The sequence below is a fragment of the Etheostoma cragini genome, chromosome 18 (assembly GCF_013103735.1).
Source record: "Etheostoma cragini isolate CJK2018 chromosome 18, CSU_Ecrag_1.0, whole genome shotgun sequence".
Classification (NCBI taxonomy): Eukaryota; Metazoa; Chordata; class Actinopteri; order Perciformes; family Percidae; genus Etheostoma; species Etheostoma cragini.
The window spans coordinates 8,227,687-8,254,993 of record NC_048424.1 but is presented as its reverse complement, the minus strand read 5'-3'; the positions used below and the strand labels follow the sequence as shown (position 1 = coordinate 8,254,993).

General features: G+C 41.8%; 1 protein-coding gene across 1 annotated transcript in view; it reads left to right on the top strand.

Annotated features, from left to right (window-relative positions):
- Window positions 1-27,307, top strand: part of LOC117961592 (protein eva-1 homolog C) — a 78,339-nt gene that overhangs the window by 29,670 nt on the left and 21,362 nt on the right. Inside the window, exon 5 of the mRNA XM_034900393.1 lies at window positions 7,898-8,041. Coding sequence (XP_034756284.1) covers window positions 7,898-8,041 — 144 coding nt within the window. The remainder of the gene's footprint in view (window positions 1-7,897; window positions 8,042-27,307) is intronic.

The window sequence follows — 27,307 nt, the reverse complement described above, 5'->3', positions numbered from 1 at the left end:
GGCATTGTGTAAGTGTGTGTGTGTGTCTCTATGTATATGTGTGTGTGTGTGTGTGTGTGTGTGTGTGTCTCTATGTGCATGTGTATGTGTGTGTGCGTGTGTGCGTGCGTGCTTGCGTGTGTGTTATTGTATACTATATAAGCCAGTCCTTGGCCACATGCAGGTGGACCAGGAACATGCGACAGGTAGGTGAGACCGGGCTGGACCTGATATCTGGTTTCAGACTCCGGATTAAATACAGTAGCTGAGTTTTCCCAGCATTGATGGGAAATGGACTCTACTGTTACAGTTGTACAAAAGCCCGATTAGAGCAGGGGAGGAGTTGTTGTTCACTGTCAAATCTCATGTTAACCTTGTGTGCGTTAACATGAGCTATACAGTCAGATGTACACAAACGCATTGTTGTTCCTGTGCATTTTTCTATCACATTGTATTACATGTACATACATGCGTGTACACACTTCCAACCACCCACACACCCCTCCTCAGGCTGTTCCAGACAGTCTAGCGTTGGGATTTCCCCTGTCAGCTCTGTCTTTGATGTGGCTCCCATGTCACCAGGAGCAGGAAGTGAGGGTGTCTTGAGTGACAGCTCAGACACACACAATTTAAAATGCCTTTCTCCCCTTTTTTTGCCTTACATGTGTGTGTGTTTGTGGCTCTGCATGTCTGAACAATCTTGGGCTTGGCAGTCACATTATGCACAAGTTTGTTTTGCACCTATTTTGACTTAATGTCTCTTTAAATGGGTGCTTGAATATACCAATAAGGGAGGTCATAGTAATCTCCTAAACCGCACCGCCCTGGCAACCCCACCGCTGCCTTAGGTGTGAGATCAACGGCTGAACTCGCACAGCTGGCTGCATCTGCCCAGTTCAACTATGATCCAGTTAGAAAGACATGAGGAGCAGGGAATCGCTTGTAGTTACTTTTTCATTTTACCTGCAAACATTTTCCTTACATCTCATTTATGTTTCATCTTTAGACTAAAGTTGCCATTCAACACCAGTCATCTGACAAATACATACTGTAGATTATACAAATACAAGTAGATTTTTATTTGTGGCTTGCTGGCGACATTATTTGAAAAGCGAGCATCTTTTGGAGATGTTTTATTTAGTCTACAAATCGTATTTAGCTTGTGTGTTCTGCCGTCTGTATACCACCATAGAGAGCTGTAGAGAGCCACTATCTGCTTGTTGAATACAAAGCCCTTGAAAAGTATATCAGACAAAAACAAGTGCATACGGAGGCATGTGCACACAAAAGTAAGACCTCTTTGATCTGGTGTGTTCCTTGGTTTTGGGGTGGGGTGGGAGTGGTGGAGTAGGACAGGTCTTGGCGGCGATGGAGAATCCTCAAAGCAAAAGGGGCCTGCTTCAGCCCTCCTCTCTCATCTGCCCCATTACCATCACACACACCTCTTGACATCTAAATAGCCCCCCATGCTTGGCTTTTTTCTTTTTTTTTGAAGGCCACTGTGCTTTCACTTTTGAGTATGTACTTCAATTCAGACAAGGCCTACAGCAAGATGTTCATCACTGTAAGCACGGGCTGGTTGGTGTCTCCTATGATCCGTAGCTTTTAAAAGCCGAGCATGCACAGCTGCAGGTCAAATTTATCCCGGCTTTTGGACGCCTGTTCCAGTTTTAAGAGTCCAGGCGGCTTCACTGTAACTCTATCTACATTTCTCTCTGATTTTGATGCATACAGAGCAGAAATGTAGAAGGTTTCTGTGATTTTTTTTGGAGTAAAATAGATAAAACACATTTTTTTATGTTATTTAAACCTGTCCTATGTTCTAGCTATAGCAGTAGTTGACTGATTTAAGTCATTGAATTCCCAGTGGCCACTCTTTTTCGTAAACATCTATAAAATAACATCCCTGGGGTTTATATTTCGGCTGAAAACTTCAGTCTGCATTTTTTCCAGGATACACAGGTTCATGCGAGGTTTAGGGCAAAGGGTCACCACTGATTGGAATTCAGTGGTTGTGGTGTTTGAATATATGAGGTAACATGCTGTCAGTGATAAAACACATGCGCATGGTTGACTGTTTTTGTACCAAGTGCCTTTGAGTTGAGAAATAACCAGCTATCAACTTACAAACACAGCTGAAGACAACTCTATGCGTGTGTGTGTGTGTGTGTGTGTGTGTGTGTTTGTGTGTGTGTGTGTGTTTGCATACAAGGGTGTTTGATTGTGTTCCCCTGCACATGTTAAGACTGGAAATATACTGTGATACTTAATTTGACTGTGGTACAGTCAAATTAAATCCTGCTGAAGTGAATAGAACTTAAACAATAAATGTGTGTGTGGGAGAGCGGTCTCAAATTCATTAATGGCATTCACAGAAAGCACTTCTTGGCGTGTGCAGGACACTTTTCTATCATACAAAGGCTTAATCCCACAACATTGAATTAAGCCTCCCTATCAAATTATACGTATCTCAGGTGAGTCAGAGTAGAAGAAGAGATGAGAATGTTTTTGTCCGCCCATTGTCTTGAACATTCCAGGAAAGGTGAGCGTGGGTGGAAAACCTGGTGGATTGTTATGGAGCGTCGCTGCGAGAATTTTCTGGGAAAGGTTGTGTGTGTCTTTGTTTATGCGTGGGTGGGTTTGTGCATCTGGATTTGTCCATGCTCAGATGTGTGTTTTGTATTGTTTGGTGTGTTTTCAGCATATATTGCACCCACATTACATTCCACATTAGTCTTTACATAAATGAAACTCTACAGCCACCACTACACACAGGAGCTACTATTTGATGATATTATTGTCACACTGTTGCTTTGTTAAATGATGCTATCATGGTAAAATTCTGTAGAAGTGGAAAAACTCAACACAATCCAAGGCTGATGCTGGTTTTAAGTAAGCGGAAAGTAAGATGTACGACCGATGACTGATATGACAAATGGAGCTGAGCAACAAAGCATTGCTGCTGGTGCGGGAGAGGCATATCAACACACATCTCAAAACCATGCAAGACAGAGAAGAAGACGTAAGCAGAAGGTTTCTCAATCTAGAAGTGTTCTGCTTCAGCAGGTGTCAGAAGCTGTGGGTGATCATCCATGGGTGATTTAAAGAAATGGTATACCTTTGCATTTTCTACTTGTTGTTGTTCTCTGTAACTGTTTCCCGCTGTCATCAGTGATGAGTGAGGATAAGTGTTTGTGTGTGTTTTTCCCAGAAACTCCTCCCTTCCCCTCAGTCACTTCTTCTCTCTCTTCTGAACCATAGGCCTGTCCTTGTTGGGCATGTGGAGGCTAAAGGGTGCACAGGCACGGAGGTGGTTGGGGTAAAGGTTAGAGGTATCAGGGGTGTGTGTGTGTGTGTGTGTGTGTGTGTGTGTGTGTGTGTGTGTGTGTGTGTGTGTGTGTGTGTGTGTGTGTGTGTGTGTGTGTGTGTGTGTGTGTGTGTGTGTGTGTGTGTGTGTGTGTGTGTGTGTGTTCACATATGAGCACAGAAAGGCAGTGGACAAAGAATAAATGTGTATGTGTGTGTCTCCATCCTCTTGTCTTGTTCCCCCCCCCCCCCTCCCCCTCCCCCTCAGCGGGCCCCCTGCTCAACTAATCACCCAGTCAGGGAATCAAAGCTGCAGCTAATGGGAGCCTGTCAGTCAGTGGACTCCTTCATCAGAGAGGAAAGTTCTCAGCATGGCACACAAGCTCAAACGAGCCCTCTGGGGAAGGAAAAGACTCAAAAGAGAGAGGGAGGGCAAATTAAAGCGCATCAGGAAGACCAGGAGGTCACTGTGCTGCAGCATCTGCACACAGACACTGATATAGATACAGATACACACATTCACATAGACCTACACACAGCCCAAACACATTTGGAGTTGAAGCCATTGAGAAGGATAAATAAAACGTTTGTTCTAACGACGTCTCTAACTTTTCATTTTGGCAAATCGAGCATGGAATCAATGGAGCCTCTTGTTGTCTCTGTCTGAATGTTCACTTCTGTTAATTTGAAAAAACTGTTGGCAGTTGTACCTCAATTAAAGCTGCACTGATTAATTGTGGCCAAAAAATGTACCGAAAATATTTTAATTAATAATTATTCATTTTAGTCATTTATTTAGCAAAAATGCCATGTAGTTTTTCTACCCCCTTGTGCATTTGATAATTTTCTTTGTCATATATGAAAGTAAACCGAATATGTGTAAGTGCAGCTTAATCATATAATCATATATTATATCATCATATCATATAATCATGTCATATAATCATCTGCCCGCCACCCCATAGATTTTAGAAAGACTTTGGCAGTTAAATAATTTTACTTATTTTTGTATTTACATTTTATCAGACTTGAGTAAACATCCATTCATTCTAATCATTCTGATATTAAGCACATTTGTGTTAACATATTTTTAAGGGTTTATATCATATTCCTTCCTGGTGGAAACTGTTCCAAACATGTTTCTACTGCACTAAACAAGCAGGAAGAGAGGCAGGTCTGTATGCGAAGAGGTGTACCAAAATAACAGCTGCATTCAGTTCTTTGGAGACACTCTCCTCCGAAACAAGCAGTTGTCATAAAAAAAGCAAGGCAACAGGGAATTAGGTTCTCCCAAAAGTGTAGTCCCAGAAGTTTCCTGAAATCTGTGAATCAGTGAATGCACACGTGTTGAATTTAAAGTGACAGCGGGAACTGTCTACCCTTTGAGGTGTCTAATCAGTTATCCAGTTACACTTACTGGTTCCCACAGGCTTCCCGCCTCAATTTATCCTGGTTGGGAATTCCAGTGTCTGCTCCTGCTGGGAAGTGTTCAGTTGCCCTTTCGAACCGCATCCAAGTGGACAGACGTTAATTCAGGTTCCCATTCTTTCTTTTCCCTACACCTAGACTTTGATCTGGTTTTGCTTCAAACACAATCACTACCAGGAAATAAAGCGTGGCCCTTGATCATGACTGTTGTAATCCAATAAGACAGGACTGCACAATCATGGACCATTCAATGTTGACACTGTGCATGACCACTGGGTTTCCCTCTTTAACTTCCTGACTGGGACATTTGCCCTTTTGACCCGTGCCATAATTCATTGTGGCCTGTTGACGTGTGAGCCAAGCCTCAACCAGCCTGTTCTCCCTACCTGTCTGATCTCTCTGTCTCTCTCAGGGGCCCACCGGGGCAGACAGTGTGAGAGCCCAGTGTCCACTTTCAAAGGCTCATCTCCTTGTGTTGTTTTTCAGGGGTTAGATGGACTGTGGGGGCCTGTGGAAGGCATCCGTGTGGAACCCCGGCCCGTCCTTATTCCCACAAGCCTCAGCGGGAGGTTCTTCCGACTTAATTAGCGTTCCTCACACCTCAGTGTGGGGTGTCACTGAAGTTTGCATGGTGGATAATAAAATACTGATTCCACTACAGTTGCTTAGCAAGTTTGGTTAACATAATTTGCAATCTTCAGTGAGTTTGCAGCCACAGATTTTGTCCCTTTATCAGTTGTGTTTTTTGGCACGGGCGAAGCAGCCCCGAGGCAGAATTTTGGGGGATGGCACGAGCTCTTAAAAAAATAAATCTCCTGCACTGCGAAGCGGTTTTATGTTATACATCATTTCACTGTGTGGGAATTTGGCAAATCGGCACCCCTGCTTGCTGAAGCGTCCGGTATGCTGTTATACTGAGGAGGGAGCATCTTGCTGCAGCGAGACGTACTTGTGCGCAGCAGAAATGTGTGAGAAGAGGAAAGGGAAGGGGGGGCGTGGGGGACAGTTCATCTCTGTGTGTCCCAAATGGAACGGTCCGGACAAGGAGGAGGACAGGGCACCATGAGCTTATCACATATGCATGATAAGCATCTATCAGAGCTCTACCCCAACTTTTGGACTGCTTTCAGGATTGCACTTACTCTACCAGTCACTGTGGCTCGAGCAGTGAGGAGCTCTTCAAGTCATACCCGAGGTCAACCATGTCCCAGGAACGGCTCACTGGCCTTGCCATCATCAGTATCAATCACTCAATAGGGGAGAAGATTTCATACTATGTCATCATTAAGGATTTTTTATTAAGGAAGGCCAGAAAGGTCAGGTTTTAGTTGCAGTTTTCTGTTCTTAGTGCTATAGTGTAATAATTAGATTCTCTTTAGTATGTTTTCACATTTGTGTGATGAAGGATTTGTGCTATTAAAATATGATTGTGGCTCTTGTTAAATTTTTTTATATATCTGATTGTATATATTCTTGAAGGGGGTCTTGCCCAGGGTGAAATTCAATGTAGAACCGCCACTGCTCTTAATAAACACTTCTCCAAACTCCAGAATTGTTGAGTAAATAAATACATTGAAAACATAATTAAGCATCGTATTTTCTAGATCATTAGTTGTGATTATTATTTTGGCTGAAATCATGCAGCCCAACAATTCACTGCTTTCCAAACCGATCATTAGACAGAGCAACACGTACCATGGCCTGTCTCTTGCTGTCTTTAAAACAGAGCTGAAACAAATGGTTGATTGATTGATTTTGTATGTGTCACCAAAAAGTTTACGACATTGCGGGTTCAAGTTTCTGAAATGTGCAGAATATCTTTGGGTTTGGCACTGTAGGTTGAAAACTTGTCACTTTTCACTAAGTATTGAACTCAAACATTTGCAAACACAGCATGTCACACACGCACGGGCACACACACACACACACACACACACACACACACACACACACACACACACACACACACACACACACACACACACACACACACACACACACACACACACACACACACACACACACACACACACACACACATATTGAACCAGGTATCCTTTAAGACAATGTGAGGCCCAAGTAAGGTTTCTATACGTGGGACTGATGATGGGCTTGTGTGTGTGTGTGTGTGTGTGTGTGTGTGTGTGTGTGTGTGTGTGTGTGTGTGTGTATCTCTGTTGTAGCTGACAGACACATGTAGTTCTTTTGTGCCTGAAGTGCTACTTGTCCATCAAACTTACGTGCAATATTTTCAGTATCATAAGTATATAAAGTGATATAGACTTTGTTTCTGGCAATGCATCATATATATGGATGAGAGATTTTCCAATGTGTGTTGATTAACTAATACGATAAATGTTTCATACTCATTAAATATAAAAAATGGCCCTGTAATTTCGTAATAGTTTCCAAGGCAAACCTATGTAATTTGGCACCAATCATAAGGAACACAGAGCCAATGTTTGGAGAAATTAGGAAAAACAAGGATTTGATATGGTAGTTACATAGCTGGGATAGAGTTTACAAGCAGCGGTTGATTTAAAGAGACATTCCTGCTAAAATCCTTATGACCTGAAAAACTCAAAGAGATTCTATTCTTTTCTGTCTTGAGGAAAACTTTATTGTCCGTATTTATTACATTTCTTGTCTGTACTTTACTACTCAGAAAGACCATATTTACATTTTTGTATGTTAACCTGACCTCCGTAAAAGACTTTGGTAGAAGATTGTTTCCCAATACAGTAAGTGGACACTTGTGTCCATGTCAGTGCTACAACTAACAATTGCTTTCATTACTGATTTATTTGCAAATTATTCTATTGACTAATTGATTAATAGTTTGGCCTACTCTTAAGTTTATAAACTAAGAAAACCAAGAAATATTCACATTTTAGAAGCCGACAGTGTATTTCTGTGGGATTTTGGCTTACAAAATAGCTCAAATTATCCAAAATTTTTGCCATTAATGTTTTTGATTGATTAATGGAAATTAGTTCTTTTCTAGGAAATAATATTTTTATGGACCATCAAATCAAAAGCATTACCAGAAACGGTATAGAAGCAGCAACAGTGACCCCTCTTTTGATTAATAATTAGCTACAGCTTTATCACTTTTCATCAGTCTGCATGTCTAATAATAATTCAATACCCCCACCCACCCCACCCCTCTCCATCTTTCTGTCAGACTGCCAGTCGTCTGTGGCTCTGCAGGTTCTGACCGCCCGCTGCCAGGGAAAGAAAAGCTGTCTTGTTCGAGCCTCCACCAGAGACTTTGGAGACCCGTGTTACTCTGGCACCAGGAAGTACCTTAGTGTCATCTACACCTGTGGTGAGTCCCCATGCACCTATACTAAGGGCTTCATTTCTCTACCACCAGGGGGAGATGTTCACTCAGTGATCATCATTACTTAAATCCCTTTATGATGGTTTAGCACTGTGTTTTAGAACCACAATCTGTAAAATGGGCTCTTTGAGAAGAATAACATGTATTTTCAAGGTATGATGATGATGATGCTGCTATTGGGTGCACGCTTATAAAGATCTCTCTACCAGTTAACAATAAGTGGTAATCTAGGACTGGTGCCAATAACTGTATTATGGTAGCCTCAGTGGAGATAGTGTGTCCTGGCTGTGTATTTTGAAGTACTTTTCTAATTAATTTTAAAGATTTCATCAAAGGGACAGGGTGTCATAATTACTTTTTAGACTGTAATGCTTTCTGAAAGAATGCAGGGTTTGTAATTATGACGAATGAAGCAGTTTCTTTAGTTAGACTGAGCTCAATCATGAAGTTCAAAGCCTCTAAACTTATTTTCCATGTTGAAGTCACACTTACAAAATTGAGTTAAAAAAAACAACGTTGGCGTAGTATCTTCTCTTTTCACTTTGACGTCCGTGCGGATGAGGGAGAAGGATGGTCTTCCTTTTTATCTGTTCCCCACCCCTGGGCTTATCCTGACCTGTCAAGGCTGTAATTAATAAACCACACACACACACACACACACGCGCTGTCCAGACGCGTCCAGCACCAGGAATTGATCAATCAGCACCATGGCCTGGATCCTGTCCACCACAATCAGTGGCACTTAGACCAAGATCCAGAGCAGGACCACTTTAACATTCGGCATTTCTATGGGATTTTTGACACATATGACTATGTGAATCACTACTATGTGCCTCATAGGACTGTAAATCCTGTGTGCATCCTTGCATTTCCCCTTGTCCTTCTTCTATAGTTCTATCCAATGATTGAATTTGCAATTGGGCTGAAGTTTAATTCTTATGTTCTGATCACACTTTATGGTTTGTTTATTGTCTGGTTTTGAGAATCCACCACCCTTTGTCCTTTGTCTCCAAATGCTGTGTGTTCGTCAGATTGTATCCTGTGTCTCAGCAGCAACAGGTCAGCGCAGACAAGAACACACCTACAATTCAGTTGTGTTTATGGAGTCGTTTGGCTCTGACTGACCTCCCTTATCTGTCACTGATAACACAACGTACTCTCCTAACAGCTCGGATTGGTAATTGTGTGAGGTATGTAGGGGATGTGGGATGGTGTAAATGTTCAACAACGTGATGGGAAAGGGTGGGGAATTGGTTTTCTGCGCTGTGGTATTAGTGGAGAAGGTTAAACGTGAGTAAATCAGTCTAGAAGCTGTAGACATGAAGTCACTGGTTGCTCCAGGCTCCAGCAAAGTAGTAATTTGGGGAGATCCTCTTTCATTGGTGGTCGAGTGTATGTAGGATTGACCCCATTTGTGTCGGAGTAGAGGACGAAGGACGTCTGTTTGCACACGATTGGTTGCATTTGTGTGTGTGTGTGTGTGTGTGTGTGTGTATGTGTGTGTGTTTGTGTGTGTGCGCGCACAATGTTGGGTTCCAGCTAAAATACAAAATTGGTACTTATAAAAAGTGATTGATAGCACAAAATGTGTGGACTTTTGTAGGTATTCTAGACTTTTTGAAAACATTGTTTTGTTTTAAAACTCCATGAAGTTAACTTTGAGCGTGAATGTGTGTGTGAGTTTTTGTGCCGCTAATTGGGTAGCATAAACCATGCTGCCTGAAGGAGGTGTTAACCCACTTAAAATCTTTACCGTCCCTGTCTAAGTGCTTTTTTAGGGGCTTTTGTAGCCTGCCAAGAATACAATTATTTAGGAAACAGTGTTACATGTGTGCATGAGATTGTGTGTGGGTTGGTGTTTGAGTGCACCGCACACACACACGCAGGCATGAGTACATGTTTGATTCACAAAATGGCCTCGCTATCGCCCTCGGCTTGCCTGTGATTTATAAAGCCATCAACCCTTCTTGCTCCGGCTTCTTCCTCACACAGCCCCGGGGGTGGACTTGCTCCTGAGCAATAACACAGCAGCAAATAGTCCGGAACCTGCCATCAGTCTCCCAGCAGATCACACACACTCCGCACAGCCGCCACTGTCAGCCTTCATTTACATCCAACTCCCTCTGGAGGAAGTCCCTAGGGTTTGTTTGTTTGTCAAAAGAAGTACGTCAGCCGAGAGTCCGATCACAACTCTAAATATTTAATATCCTCTGTGTTTGAACAAGATGAAGTTTAAAATGCTTTGCAGCAGCGAGGTCTGTCTTGCAAATTATTTATAGCCTAAACTTGGAAAGATTTACCCTCAACTGTTAGAGATTGATGAATGAGCTTGCTCAAGGCACTTTCTTCAACAAGCAAGGTTCCATTAATATGGCCACTTTGAAGTTTATTTCTTGTAGTGTGTTGGTTACTTTGCCCTTTTTTAAGCTGCAGGAATAAAAATGTATAATGATTTGAAAAAAAGAAAAAAACGTTGGTTCTGTCTGATGCTGTTCGACCAGTGTAAGCTTGCATGTGTTTTTGGTCGTGTGTAGGATGAGTCCTATTTACACAACTTGCTCAACCAGACCTCTGAGGCCTGTTCTGCAGCCTCACAGCATCATCCTTCCTCTGCTTTGTGAGTTAAGAGATACATCCTTAGGGCATCCAGCATCTGTATGTGCTTCTTTGTACCATAAAGCATAACTTTAAACTTCATGTAACAACCTGTGATTTATGGATGTCCCCGCTGATCAGATAATATCCAGCAGAATCATTCTCTTCTCCTTCCTGTGTCAGTCCCAGACACATGCCTCCCTAAACAGAGCGCAGTTCTTTTCCTCCCCTGAGAGGTATTAAAGTTTCAAACTTTATATCAAGGCCTCTCTCCTAAACTTCCCTTCAAGGCTTTCCCTCGAGAGCGTTTGCTGCGGTGTAATGGATCACCCTGAACAAGCCACGCAGCCTCTTCTGAACTACGCAGAGCAGACCTTCAGGGGGATAAAAGGAAAGCCTAATGAACAGGTCTAATTTCTGAGGAGGAAATGGATTAATTGCGGCACTTAAGATGGGGTCTGGCTTTGGAGAAGGGGGGTTCGTGTGGAACAGGCCACTCAGACATTTCTAACCCAGGGGTTGAAACCTCAAAATGGAAATAGGATCTCGTAAAAAAATCCTAATGAAAGTATAATGAGTCCATTAATAATACATATAGGATATCTGTGTTTTCAAATATACTGCCATTACTACGGCTTTTTGACAAGATCTAAAAACAAAGCTTAGTTGCTTAACTAACTTTCCACTTATGTACTAAACCATTACTAAAGTCAAATATGACAATTCTTTGACAAAGTTGTCTTATCTTAAGGTCCATTTAAAAGCCGTCTTGTAGCTTTCCTTCATATCATGCATCTTTTTCATCAGGTGGCTTTTGCTGAATCACCATGAAAACAGATGTATAATTTATTTTGAATATGTTTGTAATAATGGACTCAACGGCCTGCCAGGGAAAAAAATCACTCAACATACAGTGTTAAAAAAAATAAAAATAATAGCAACTGTGCTATTTCTGGGCCTGTTTTGTTTGTTTCAATTTCCACTCTAAACTCGAAAAAGTCATTTTGAATTTGATCTTTCAAAGCAGGAGTTTAATAGAAAACAAACGTAATACTATTAGATATCTGTTGGTTGTCAAAAGTCACTTCATAAGAGTCACTACAATATAATGCTGTAATTTCCTTTATTGTCCAAGCTGGTTTTAAAAGGACATTTTCCCTCTTCTGTTTTCACCGATTGTTTAATTTTTCCGTCGTTTTGAAAAGGATATTACAGGAGCTGTTAACACTGTAGAGACTGAACTGCAGGGACCGACAGAGGTGTGGTCACCGGACTGTGGTGTTTTAAATGGACACAATCCGAGTAGCAGAGGCTCTGTCAGCCCACATGTGGCTCGTGGGGGCTGATTTAGATGTAACAGGGGAAAATAGAAAAAGATAAAGATGTAATTCAGAAGCTTGAGGGTTTGGATTATGCCAATTGGTTATACAGACATACACACAGACGCATACACACACATATATAGTTCACAAAAATACTTGAGGCATACATGGGACCGCTGCAAACCACACACTCGTCCAGCTCCCCTGCACACACATTCATGTCAGAGCAGAGGAGACTGTGGGAAAGATGTTTATTTTGGCCCAGTGGTGTGGTGTGTGCAGGCCAGCGAGGCGGGCAGTAGCTGCTGCTGCTGCTGCTGCTGCTGCTGCTGCTGCTGCTGCTGCCGCTGCTGCCGCTGCTGCCGCTGCTCCCTGTCACTTTCCCTTATAGCTCATCCTATAGCTGCAGGACTGGAAGCAAAAACACACTCAAAACTGTAGACAGTGAAATGAACACTTCTTCCAGTATCTCTAATCTGACACATACAGTTTGCACGTCTGTTATTGACAGTTTTCAGGTACATTTCTAGTGTCTCATATGAGAGAAATTTGAGTTAGTTACAGTGGATTTCTTCCTTTTTTTTGTGCAATTGTTGTGGCCGTCATTCTCAAGATAACCTTTATTAATTGGGGATGATAAAAACAACTCATTTTTACTTGTGGTTTATAAAGCAAAGACAGATTTTTCCCTTTAACCTTATGTACAATGATAATGTATGGTAGTGATAATGTACAACTTGATTGAAGCAGCTTCCATGAAACAATAGTAAAAAAGAAGAAGAAAAAAAGAGAATAATCCCGCAAAACAGATGATGGGGGGGCAGGTGTGGCTCATTTTAGTCAATCATTGAACCAAGTATGTGAAGGCTGTCTTAATGCCAGCCATTTCCATTTTTTACTTTAATAATGTTGAAGCTGTACCTACTTAGCCAAAAAGAAACAATGAATTCTTTGAGAATGTTTTCACCTGAGTGCGCAGCTCGATTGGGTGTGGTGAACTACAATCCAATCGTACAAAGTAGATTGTCAGTCACAGGATGGAAAGGAAACGGCCCGACTTCACCCTCAAATACTTTAGTTGTAACGTCAGAGGATTCTGACTCTCATTGCATCATTATGACCCACCTCACACATGGTTTTATTTGGGTAAAACCCACCAAGAACCAGAAAGAGGTGTGAAAACACTCTTTGACCCAAGTGTGATCCGTGGTGTGTCTGATTTTAGTGAGTGGAGAGGCAAGCAGAAAGGAATGAAGTGGGCTCACTAAATGCTCCCCAGCCCCGTAACACAGACCTGACTATGCAGAAACCCCGCATGGATAACAGCCGCAGCTGGCACTCTCAGGAACACTGCTGAGAGAAAACACACAGCACGTGACCTCAGCTGACCTGAGTGTGTGTTTGTGTGTGTTGCATCAATAGTGGTATCGGTTGATCCAGCCAATGCCCATAAAAGGCATTGAGTTTGATTAGTACATACAGTATGATATAATCTCTGAAGTTTGTAATGTAACTAGCTGAAAGTTGAAGCCACCCAGGGTGTTGTCTCTGGAGCAAGACAAGGAACAGGGAGGGAGTTGTATGGCGGGAACACACTGTTGCCATGGTGATTTGCTGACACGACGGGCTGTGGGGCTGCGCTTTGCCAGCATATTCAGTCAGCTGATGTCTGGACCTGCACCGTGTCTCATCAACTGGCATCATCTGGTATCTGCTGGCTGATTTGGCAACATGTAGAACAACACACACACACACACACACACAGAAATTGGCACAAATGTGAACAAGCGAATACAAAACTGGTGAAGTCAGACCTTGATTCAGGTAGTGTTCTAGTTGTTCTAGTTCTACAAATCTAGTTGAATACCCAAACGATGTGGTCACTGGCCGTGAGGGAAGGTCTGTAAGAAGGTTAATCCGATTAAATGCACCTTGAACAAATTCCCTTTTAAGTCCTTACAGCGTCCCTGATTTTTCTCTCTTTCTATCTGTTTTTCTCTCTTTCTCTCTATGTTGTTTTTTACGCTATGCATAATCGATGTCTGCAGTCCTTTCCTTACTCTGTCACCTTCAACGTTCTCCATTTCCTTGTCCATGTCACCCTCACAACTTGCAAACTCATCGCCTTTCATCTCATCTTTTTTCTTTGTTTTTCTTCTGTCTCCATTCTGTCCACCATTTCCAACGGCGATAGCCTCAGGGTTAGAGCTGGAAGTGGACTGGTTCATGTCCCTGACTATCTGAGGAAGATATATATATTTGGGCATGGGGAGTGATTGAGTCAGTATGTAGTTCCTTTGAGCAATCCACTGAACTAGTAGCTGCTTCCTGAGATGCTCAGAGTGGCATTTCAGGTGGCAGCTCCCTTATGTAATTTTATGTAACAGAAGCTAATCTGAAGCTAATTCTACGGTACAGGCAGTTGCACTGTTTAGAATCTAATCCTTTAAAGTCTTTTGATTTAATTTGAAATAAAATGCAACTTAATCTAAATCTGTTCAAACAAAGCGTTTATTGTACATCTGTCCAAGGTTTTTGCCTGTAAAAGGGAAGTTTTTCCTCACCACTGTCGCACCAAATGCTTGTTCTTAGGGGCGTAGTTTTAGTAAATTATAGAATGTGGTCTAGACCTAATCTGTAAAGTGTCCTGAGAACTCCTGTTGTGATTTGACACTATAAATAAAATTGCAATGAATTAATTACTTAGAATTAAAGTTAGAAAAAAGAGTTTGAATTGTATTAAATTCATTTAAAATAAGATAAGTAAAATAAACCATGAATAAACATGGCTAGTTTCTAGTGGGGTGCTTATTTCTAATTTGTGCGTGTTAGCAATGCAGGTCAAAATTGAGCAAACCCTTCAGGCAAAGTAAAACTTAAGCAAAATGAAATGGCTGATTTCGGCTTGCTACATCACAGTCGAGAGATGTATAACTCCTTATTTGGACCCTTAGTTTCTAATCAATTGGCCTGTCCATAAACGTCCATAAAACCTTTTCTCCAAGGTTTCCAGTACCTATGACTAATGTGAGTTACGAGTGTTTTTTTCCCCTTAGGCCTTTGTGCGGGGTTTTGTATCCATCGCTATTCACTTTGTGTTGTGCCATGCTGCCAAAACTTCAAAAGTTCCGTTATTGAAAAAATAGACAAAGCTGTGAACGTAAACTAGACTGTGTGCCAGCCAGACGCTTTGATTCCACTATCTACAGACTGCTTAGTAAACACAGGCAAGCGACAGAGAGCTGTACTGATACAGCCAGATAACACAGGTGACTGCTGCTGACTGTAGGCACTGAGCCAGCTTTCAGTTCTCTGAGTATGATGAACTCAATTCAAACCTCGGGGGTATTCAAGAAGGTCATCGGTTGCGTTGGCAAATGTCAAAATGTGCATCAGCACCCGAATCACAAGAGAAACAAGATAATATTGTATCATATTTGTATATGGCAAGTTTCAGTGGTTTAATCAATGAGGATCAGTGGTGCAATAGAACAGATCACTCAAGTACACATTTGAGATACTTCACTCAAGTATTTCCATTTCATACTACTTTATACTTTTATTCCTCTACTGTTCAGAGCAAAATGCTTACACTACATTGATGTTATCGTTACAGGTACTTTACAAAAAGAATGTACATACAAGTGATTTGTGGATTGTAGGATTTCTACTTTTGCTCAAGTAAACAATTTGATTACTGAGTTTGCTTATAAAGTGTATGACTCCTTGATGATGAAAGTCATCTCCTAAAGTATTAGCACAGTAGATGATAAGTTTTAACATGTTTATGGCTGGAAACTGTTTTTATTCTATGGTGGATGTATTTATTGTCGTCGTTGCTAAGTGTGTTATCAGTGGCATCAGGTGGAGATTTGTACTTTTGAGCTAATTAATGATTATTTGATTAGATTCTCTGTTTAACCACTGTAGATTCGAAGAAATGCTCACTTGTCAGATCCCCCCCCTCCCCCTTTATCTTCATTGTGCAGACAGTCTCATGACATTGCTTGTCTAGCTTCCCTCCTGTCTGTCCTACTGTCTCCATACCGACCACTCAGTCCGTCGTGGCCTCTGTGGCACTTTTAGTGAGACTACAGGTCTCATTGGCACTGCTGTGTTTAGGAATAGGGAGAAAGAGGGCCTCTCTAATGATCATTTTGGGGTCTGTCACTCTGCTGCCGCTAGTCAAAGCCACTTATGTCCCTGTAACCGTTCCAGCCCCCAACATAGGAAGCGCTTTCCAGAGCAGAGGAATGTTCTGCGTTTGGCTTTAGGCTGTTGGTCTGCTTTAGAAATGTAATATAATAGGAGCATGCAGACAGTCATGTTTGCACACAAAAACATGTACAAACATACATACACACATGAAAACAAGCATAAATGGATTATACACTACATGCACAAACTGAATACACAAACACTGTACACACAAACAACACAACATCTCCCCCTTTCACTCCTGTCCTGTGGTTTTTTACTTGGCCCGCTTTCCTAAATGTGCAACTGTTTCTTTGTTGGGCTGGAAACTGCGAAATAAGCAAAGCTCTGGACAAGAACTGGCTGCCAACTGTCGGCTTCACAAAGTCGGAAACTGTGTTCACTCTGCTCTCACGGCGAACACAACTCTCCACGCTTCTTGTGATTATCTACCGTTTTTGTTTTTGTTTGTACATAGTGTGTTGAATCGGAGAGATGGGTGGGGTGGGGGGCAGACTAATGCTTTCCAGTCTGTGGCTGGTTTCAGTTTTCCTCCTGTGGTGGATGAGGACAGAGGGAGAGAGGAAGGGAGACGGGAGAATTTGTTTGTGTGTGTGTGTGTGTGTGTGTGTGTGTGTGTGTGTGTGTGTGTGTGGGAGGGGGGCATGCAGGATACATTTAAACGTCACTGCAGATCCACTCTGAGAATGGTGTGTTCTGGTTAACTGTGGGTCTCAGAGGCTCTCAAAGAAGTCAACATGCACACCTCCCAAATATTTCTGTTTCAGCTTTATTTACAATGACATGTTTTAAACAACAGTAGCCGGAGGGGATGTCTTTACGAAAAAAGCATTATAAACAGCGCTTTCTGGTTTGAATAGTCAATTTACTAAAACAAGTCATTTTGATTTGTGAATATTGTATTTTGTCAATACAGCTATTACAGTTCAAGAACCCCTGTGTAGTTTTTTACCCTTAGCACCACCACTGAGCAATGTTTTCAAGATAGAGTCCCTGTTTTGTTTGAATCACATGCACGCACACAAGGATGTACAAGCACGTTGCATTGCAACCCGCTCTACCAGCGACTGGCAGTCCGCAGCAAAACAGTGCCGAAAAACAAATCAATGCGCCAGGAGAGGGGGGGAAGAAGAAGACTGCAATCTAGCAAACACGGGTCTTAATGATTTATAGAGATATCAGCTTTACAGATGTTTCATGAGAAAGAAACGTGATAAAAACACTGAATGTAGATGTAACTTTTTTTTAATTATGAATGTTTGTTTACAATATAACTCTACATTTCATTTGATCTATTTTGATCCAAAGTGTTAGGAACAAAAAGCACATTCTCTCTAAACATAGCTGGAAGACAGAGACCATGTCATCATGTACGGATCTCCTAAAGTGTTTTCATAAAATTAACACATGAGACCATTGGCAAAAGAAATGTAAATGCTTTCCCAAATCTCAACAGTTCATAGACAGCTGTGGGCGTCCAACAGGCTGATGGGTGGATCCAACTTCCTGTCAAGAAAACAAATTGGAAAACTGCATTCACAATATTGGCTTAAATTCTTTATCATGTAATATATCAATATTGATATACTGTGTCACAAGTAGTACATTTTCTGGTAAATCAATCAAGAAAATGTGTGGCTTAAATAACCGATAAACAAATGCACTTCTCTATAAAAAGCCAACATTGCAGTCAAGCAGTCCTGCTCACTGATTTTTGAATTTAACCAGAGATAATAAAGGGGCAGATAGGGACAGTTTGAAAAACCCTCTGACAGATTCATAAAGTCTCATGGCATATATGGTCATATGGCCCAACCCGACCATGCACGCAGCCATGCAGGAGCAGCATGTTCCAGCTCTTACACACCACAGTCCCTGGTCTCCAATCTGAGCTGAATGAAATTCTCAGGTCACATCCTGGAGCTGCACTCTTTTTCATCTCTCTCTCTTTCACTCCCCGTCACACACACTCGTGCATACACACAGAACCCCTTCCTCCTCCTCTTTTCCATGCTCCTTCCCCTCCCCTTCCTACCTCTCTGTGAATGCTCACTCACTCACACAGCAGTGGGCTGTGTAGGTGGACACTACCAGCCCCTGCTTCTGTCTCTCTCTCTCTCTCTCTTTCCCTCGCGCCCTCCCTCACCACCTCATTCTCTCTCCCTCACTCTCTCCTGCTGTCACATTCCAGTTGTCTAAAGCCGGGTTTAACGTTCTCTCTCCCAGAGTGCAGGAAGGAAGGGGAAACTAAAAGAGGAGAAGCATTAGAAAAGCCTTATTCTCTTTGGATGAGAGGAAGTAAAAAAAAAAAGGAAACTCTCTTCATAGTCTGTTTGGTTTAAAAAGAGGGAAGTCATCCTGAAAAAGCATACCTTCTTAAAGGGGGCTTACCCTTTTTATTTTATTTTTATTCCCTCCCGTCTTCTTTTTTCCCTTTTTTGGGCTGTGCTCTCTTATTGTGGTCGGAGCCGCGGTGGACTATTCACGTGAGCGCTTGTTTTTACAGCGAAGCTAGTCCCAGCTCTCCTGGCGGGACGGAAAAGGGGGAGGAGGTAGCAGTGTTTGACAAGACTGACACACAAACACACGCTCAGAGAGAAAGTTACTGCCTGGACCTCGGAGGATTTTCCATTCAGCTATGTGTGTGTAAGTGTCACTTCGTCCTCTGTCTGAACACACTTAAATCCCCCTGTAAATCTGCTGTCCGGATACTTTTGCCTTCTGGTTTCTGTGCTACAGTTGTGATATTTTTGTGTTATTTGACAAATGGGATCATCCTTCCTGTTGTCGATCTAAAAAGCTTTAAACTTTGAATCTTTAAAAGTAATTTTCTCCGCATATTTAATCCGTCATAAGACTCTGTTTTTTTTTTTAGCCTTTTGCATGTTGTGTAGTTGAAATGCTTCGTTTGGTGATGCACTCAGGATTGTCACTGCTGTCTCAGCTCTCGCTGTTGAGGATGTGAGAACGTAAGAGCGGATTAATTGGTGTGAGTGTGTTATTTATTTGGAAGATGGTGTGTGTGTGAAACGTAAGGGAACAAACAAGTTCTCAAGAGCTGAGTGGGAGACCGAGTGGATTAGACTGTGACAGGGAACTGTAGGATTCACATGTAGACAGATGAGGTACCAACAGTGTGAGATCACATACATACATCACAGAAAACAGTACACACACGCACATGACAAAGACCCACTCAGTGATGATACCTTTATCATTAAAGGGACTTTAAAAGGAACAGTGGACATCATTTTCATGTTTCCACCTGTGTGTGTGTGTGTGTGTGCGTGTGTGCGTGTGTGTGTGTGTGTGTGTGTGTGCGTGTGTGTGTGTGTGTGTGTGTGTGTGTGTGTGTGTGTGTGTGTGTGTTTCTCCATAGATGGTTAGTGTTGTTTTCCTAATGAGCTGCTAGTAGAGAACAGGCTCTGCTGGCAGGAGTTTGATTCCACTGTAATTAACCACCGGGTGCATAATACAGTAAAACCAACAGCAAGCGGCAGTGAGGCGTTCGCACAATGCAAATACTGGTGCTGACTCAGAGCAGGCAGCAAGGCTGAGCTCACTGAAAAGATGTCACTTAACTGCTTTCATTATCGGTTAATCTGCTGATTCAATACTTCCTTAATCAATTACCATTTTTGCTATGAAATATCAGAAAATGATAAAAGGTTGTCAATTTGCAGAACCCAAGATGATGTCTTCAGATTTCTTTCTTTGCCCAAACCGGCCCTTCAAAACCCCAAAATAAAACAGAATAACTATTTTTTGCTTTAAAAAACAACTGAAATGATCAATTATCATAATCATTGCCCATGCATTGACTTATCATTTCATCACTTAGCTTTTTTTGTTGCATGTTAGCTGGGTTATGCGATGAAATCTATATCCAAATCCAATCCAAATTTATGTATAAAGCCCATTTAAAAACAACAGTAGACAAAAGTGCTGTACAATCAGAAAAAAAACTAAAATATAGAAAGAACACAGTGAACACTAAAGACAACTTTAATAGAAAAATGACATGATGTAGAAAAGCAACTATTCTAATGGGTTAAAAGTCTGTGAATAAAAATATGTTTTAAAATGGGACTTGTAAACAGGCAGTGTAGGGGCCAGCCTATATGTAGAGGCAACTCATTCCAGAGTGGGCGACTACAGCAAAGACGTGGTCTCCCCCGTGCTTCAGCCTTGATCTACGTATATCACAATGAAATGAAACAAATTAGGTCGTAAAAGATTCACAAGTGAGCCTTTTTTGAGGTTATATTTTGGGGTTTTATTACCATTTTTATTATAGATCAGCTGGAGAATGACAGGAGAGGGGGGGAGGAGCAAAGGGTCGTGGGTCGGATGCGCATCCCAGACCCGGGCCAAGGACTCAGCCTAGAGACCAACTGGAGATTGCCTAACAAGATACTCTGTAATTCCATAAATTCAGTTTTATCTCGGTGTAAAGCCTTTCTATGTGACGCATATGTTTAATGTTTAATCCACATGCACAATTGTAGCAATGTCTCCCAAAATTCAACGTGTTTTTTTACAAAAGCCTGCCTTAAATGGCGGTGGTGCACGTCCACCACCCTAACGCATGTCAGCCCTCGTAAACAGGGCCGGGAAACCCAGCGAGCTGCTTACACCAGACAATGGCTCAGTCAGTCACTTCTTAGGCTCCAACATGACAAAATTGCTCAGATGGCTTCCTAAGTGTGTGTGGTGTGTGTGTGTGTGTGTGTGTGTGTGTGTTTGTTGCAAACATGTTCATAGGCCTGTGCTCCTGCCTTGCTGTTTGCGAGTGTGTGAGCCTGTTAGTGTGTGCATGCATCCACACCTACCTCTCCCTGCCAGCCAGGTTTCCCTGTAATTGACACGTAGCCGTTCAGCTGTAGCGCCCGTTTGCAGTGCCGGCCCGGCCCCTCCCAAACCACAAGGGACTCTTTGTTTGTAATTTATGAATTAGTGTGTGGTTTGGGTTACGAGAAGAGAGGGCGGGCCAGAGGCTGACGGAACAGGAACTGGATTAAGCCCAGCCTGCTCCAGCGCTCATTTTCATTAGCTGAATGTTAACGTGCTTTTTGTTTAATATGTCAGAAACAGCAGTCTGGATGTCCTGTAGAGATGGAGGGGATGATTGACAGTAGAAATGATTATTTGGGTGTCTGTTTCTCCCACTTATTACCCACACATGTACAGATGTGACTTCATGTTTACAATGCTGTAATAATCTTTGTAATTCTGTGTCCGGCCATCAGATAAGCCCGACTGCTCAGAACAAGTGACAACAGAAAGTCAGACCTTCTTGTTTCCTCTCCCTTCATCCCTATAACATGGCATAGCTTCATACCCCCCTAATTGGAGTGCTTTTTTTCCACCATCCATTGGCTTCCTTTTGCTTTTTCATCAAGTGGTTTTATTTACTTTGTCTAGTCTGAATGGAACCTGGCACTGTACTAAGCTTTGGCCTGGTTCTCTCACAGTGAAGCAAAGCTCTCTTTCCTTTCCAACCCCCAACTTTTTACCCTTGATTTCATTTTTGTTATCCTTTTCTTCTCTGTTCTCTGTTTTTGAAACTCAGCATGCATTCCTAATGTCTTCCACTCTTCTAGAGTTTTTTTTTCCATTTTTCCTTCCTTCCTACCATTTCTCTGACTTCCTTTCTTCTTTCCTTCCTTACTTCCTTAAGTCATTTTAAGATGTAAAGGGAGGTGAGGGGGTCTCCTGATTGCTGAAGCAGATGTGCCCCCCCCCCCCCAAAAATAACTTCCTTACATTCTTCAGCATCAACATGCAGCTGCTTGCAGGGGGTGGTGGGCTTCTCCTGTGCCCCATATCTAACCCTATACTTCCCTGTTTGAGGAGCCTTATAGCTGTGGGGAGTCATTTATCTCCCAGCAGGAGAATCGTTTATTCCCATTAACACATTACATACATTGTCTGTGGATTCACTCACAAATGTTTCTATGAATTTTACCTAACTTGGAAGTTTGAGCTACGCTGTGCATAATGATGCACGTTCCGAGTTTAACACTAGAAGAAGTTTTCATGCACTTATCCAAACTGTCATGGAGGTTCTGAGAATTGGAGGGCCAGAATGCAGAGACAGCCAGGCAGAAAGTGGTGAGCTTGAGGATTTAATCCCAAACAAAAAGATATACAACCAAACTAGTCCTCTAGATTTTATTTATTTTAACGGCCACATGACGACAATTACAAAGTCAACCTAGTATCACCTTAAGAATATATCAAGGGTTAAAGGACTTATGGGTAAACAGGATTTGGAAAAACTTGTCCATGCTTTCATCTTCAGTAGACTTGACTACTGTAACGGGGTCTTTACAGGTCTCACTAAAAAAATCAATCAGACAGCTGCAGCTGATTCAGAACGCTGCTGCTCGGGTCCTCACTAAGACCAAGAGACTGGATCACATCACTCCAGTTCTGAAGTCTTTACACTGGCCCCCTGTACCTCAAAGATGTGATTTCAAAGTTCTTTTGATAGTTTATAAATCATTAAAAGATTTAGGACCAAAATACATTTCTGATCTGCTACTACACTATGACCCCCCCCAGACCTCTCTGGTCATCTGGGACAGGTCTACTCTCTGTCCCCAGAGTCAGAACTAAACAAGGGGAAGCAGCGTTCAGTTTCTATGCTCCTCATATCTGGAAGAAACTCCCAGAAAACGGCAGGTCCGCTGCTACTCTCAGTTCTTTTAAATCAAGGTTGAAGACCTTTCTTTTTGATGTTGCCTTTCTTTAAATGATGATGTTCATTTCTTTAATGTTTAATTCCTTATACTGCACTGTAACTTTTACTCTTATTTTATTTTATTTTTAACTGTTTATTCTTCTGTTTTATCTGTTTTTATTTGTAACTGCTTTTTTAACTGGTTTTATTTAAAGCACTTTGAATTGCCCTGTTGCTGAAATGTGCTAACAAATAAAGCTGCCTTGCCTTGCCTAGACAGAAATCAATCCAGAATGTAAAGGAAGCAAAAGAACAGGAATTCCAAAAAACTGGAACACAGATACAACGGGTAGATTTACACACACATAATCCAAAAACAATACAATCCCCTGACAACAGACAAAGACAACACAGAGGCTAAATACAAGACGTAATGACGTGAACAAGGGACAGGTGACACTAGGGCTCAAGAACAGGCAAAACACATCAGGGAAGGGCAGACAATCACAAAGGCGGGAAAACACAAGGCAGGAAGTAAAACAAGACATGACGAGGGAGAAAAACAGACTACAAAATAAAACAGGAAACTGTAATATGCAAAACCATGACACAGACAGCATGTGTGTGTCTTGTTCATGCTCAAGTCTGGAATATGTGAACCGTGCCAGAGAAGTTCTTGAATGGCTTTATTCAGCAGGCTTTCGGTTTTTTATTAGTTGCCCTTTAGCAAGCCATGCTCACCCAGGAAAATTAATCCTTAATCCTTTCTAAGGCAACCTGGTCAGGGTGAAGGACGCTGCCCCTCTGTGTGTGTGGGTGTCTGTGTGTGTATGTGTGTGTGTCTGTGGTTTTTTTCCTGTTTGTGCTGGCCTTAGAAGAACTTTCACAGTACAGTAAAATAAACCAGAGCATTGCACCATGACCAGAGCAAAAAAGACCAGCGTTGAGGTGCATTCCAAATATGTGTGTTATGTCAGTGTTTTACCAAAGGTGTGTGTATGTTTGCTCACTTGACTGTACGGCCAGGTTTGTGTGTGTAAGACGCGGGTCAAAAAGATTGATGGTGTATGACTCTGCATGTATACTTGCAGTTGTGACAGTTTCAAAGTCAGCGAAGGGACTGTTCTCTGACAACGGCATTAACTACGCAAATAGTTTCTGTTTCACATGAATACAAAAAGGATTGTTCAGATTTTTCTTTTTAGATTCAATTTTATAATTGTGTATTTCTCTAAAACAAAGTGTGTGAAGAAATTTACATTTAAAGACTAAATCCCTCATGTGTTTTTGCCATGCAGTGATTTCCTGTTTCAGTAGGTGTTGGTTCTGGCCAGCACGTATTACTGTTGGATTTGGTAATGCTGCTGTGTTCTCCTCGTAGGGGATTGGCATGGAGTTGCATGTGGTGTGTTTTACAGCCCTCCCTTCTTCTTTCCTTCTCCTCCCCCTCAGCTCACCCTTCCTCACCCTCATTAAACTCAATTTGTTCTAAAAGAGGGAAGGATTGCTATGAGTCCAGCAACATATGCTGCCTGGACTGCAGAAGGCAGAGAAACTTGATTTAGAGGAGGATTTAGTGGCATGGTAGAAAAAAAGAAAGGGCCATTGGCTCAGAGAGGGAGAGACAGTATAACACATTTTAAGTAGTTAATCGTCAGCATATAGTTTGAAATATATGAACCCTATTTCGCAGGCTTTGGCCAACTTACAGTGATTTTTTACGACCTAATTGAATTGAGAAAGAGACAGGAACAGAAGAGAGAGACAAAGACAGACAGAGGAGGAGAGACGGAGCAGTCTTTGTATCAACAGTGTTTTATGTTTTGGCTTACTTGACTTCTTATTAGAAGTCTGGAGACTTTCAAAAAGCTCAAACACTCCTCAACAATCCACCCAAGACTTCCAATAAAGGTTGAAATGTTATGCAGCAGGATTACAGGGTGCCAATTTAATGAAGAGACTCTGAGAAGATGTGTTTTATGTCGGCCCACATTTAGGAGGTTTCAGTATACAGAATACATGTGTTTTGGATTGCGTTGCCTTAGTAATTTTATCGCTGCTGTATTTCAGGTTTTAGAAATTAGCAGACATGCTTAATGATGTCTGTAGATTTTACAGCGCAGGGTTTTTGAATGAAGCATTAAATGACTAGCTGCAGATGTAAGGCAGGTTTTGAAGGATGAACATCTGCTGTAAGTTAATTTGTGTAAGTGATTTCTAACAAAGCACTACGTTTTTAAAGGCTGGATTTTATGCCATTGATGTCTTAACTTCAAGAGGTGTAGGTAATATTACAACAAATAGCTGCTGCTGAATGTAGAAGAGTTTCAAGGTGCTTTGCTGATACAGGATATTAGTAGAATAATAGACTTTGAAACATAGTATACAAATAATGAGTAATGGTATAATCATTTTTGATATACATGTCTGTAAATTTGTTAAGAATGAAGATATTTCACATGTTCAATCCGAAACTTTGCCAATACTTCAAAACAGTTTTTGAAACATTTTGAAAGAAACTGACAAAGCAAACTTTATGGCGTGAATGGAAAATGTTTGGATATTTGTATTGCAATTAGTACATATTTGTAAATCAAACATTTATGTGCTTATTTAAGCACCACTTGGAGTTTAACTGCATTATATGCTCAAACGTCAAGAAGAGGAGCTTCACATCAGCCAAATTGATCAATTGCTCTCTCCTTAGCCCCTGACTCAAGACTTTTCTTTACATCAGATGATCTTGAAATCGGCATGAGAAGCTTCACAATGATAAAAATCTGAAATTAGAGATCTAAGAAAAACCTAGGACACGGAGCTCAAATAAACATGTTATTTATCACGACCTCAGACAGCCAGGGTCAATCCACTTATCAACGCGTTCTCTGTGGAGGGAAAGCTTACTCAAGACAATGTTGATCTCTGATAGCTGTTTCAGAGTCAAAGGTTATCAGTCATCAGCAGCTGATGGGTCAGTCCTGTGGACCTGGCAAAGGTCAGGAGGTTGTTTTGGAGGAAGTAAACCTCACAGGTCACATGTTCAATGTGTCTGATGGTATTCAGGCACCACCGATTGTCTGTTTTTTAATCCACGTCTGTTTGATAGTAAGAGTATAAAAACTGAAATTTAAAGAAGAATTAAAGCATGACAAGGATCTAATTGAATAGTTTGGGCTATTAGTTCTATATTATATCACATTGTACTCACCAACTTAATAAAGACTGAAAGACAGGGGAAACCGCTAGCCCCAGCTGGTCTGACCAATGTTCAATAATATGCAAACCAACATCCACAATGTACTAGATAGGAGTATTATTCCCCAAAGGCTTAAAATATATTCTAAATAATCCTGAATAGCCTGCAGGCTCCGAGCCCCAGCCTGGCCCAGTACAGTAGAGCCATGCTGGGCCGGTATTTAAAAGTCTCCCAGAGAACTCCGTCACTCTGATCTCGAGCCAGAGCCCACTGATCTAGCCTCCAAACACCGCCTCCGCCTCACTCTCCCTTTTTCTTCCAAACGAGGATGAAGGGATGATGGAAGGAGGGATGGAAGGAGAAGAAAAGCAAGGAAAGCACTCTCTCTGGCCTTCTCTGGCATGCTTTTTTTTTTTCCTTCTTTTTTTTCCCAGCAGGCCATCTGTTTCCTGTCTGCAACATGACACCAGCGCCTGATTGGGTTCTGCTACTCTTGAGGTGTGTGTGTGTGTGTGTGTGTGTGTGTGTGTGCTATTGTAGGCTTTATGATTAGCTGCTATCCTAATACAGTTAGTCATTTATGTTGGTACAAAGTGGTCCATGTGCTCTCATGTGATTCAAGTGTGATGTAGTAGACATGGTTCAGCCAAAGTGTGTGGGAGCCGCTGACTTGTGGATCATTGATTCATATTGAGTGTGTGGTAATGCCTTATCTCCGCTATCTAGAGTCTTTTTCACACTTATCTGTGTTAAACAGTGTGAAATAATGTGTTCTCTAATCAGGCGTACAGTATTGCTTGGTAATAGTGGCTGTTGTGTCTGACCACTGTTAGGTCGTCTGTAGGGGGGCAGTCTCTGTTTGGATCTTGGCTTTCTTCCCCACTTATAACAATAATAGAGCTGGTTAGATGAACCTGGACAGTCCCTGTTCTCTTCTTTTACTTGCTGTCTAAGACAATGAAGGAAAATGAACGTCCATTGAGCACTTAGCTTTGCTGTCAGTGCAGTTACTGTTAAAGTGGAAAGTTGGCATCTTGTCATTAGACAGTTCAACCAACGAATGAGAAAAAAATAGATTGTCCTGTCCGTCAAACAAAAGTGGCCTCAGGATCTCACTTTATTGTCTTTTACTTTTTCACTCTCTTTCCCTGTATAACTCTTTCATATGGGGATTTTCCACCCCTAGGCCCACACTGAAAAGCTGGACCTCTCACACTCTGCCAGTGTGTTGGTTT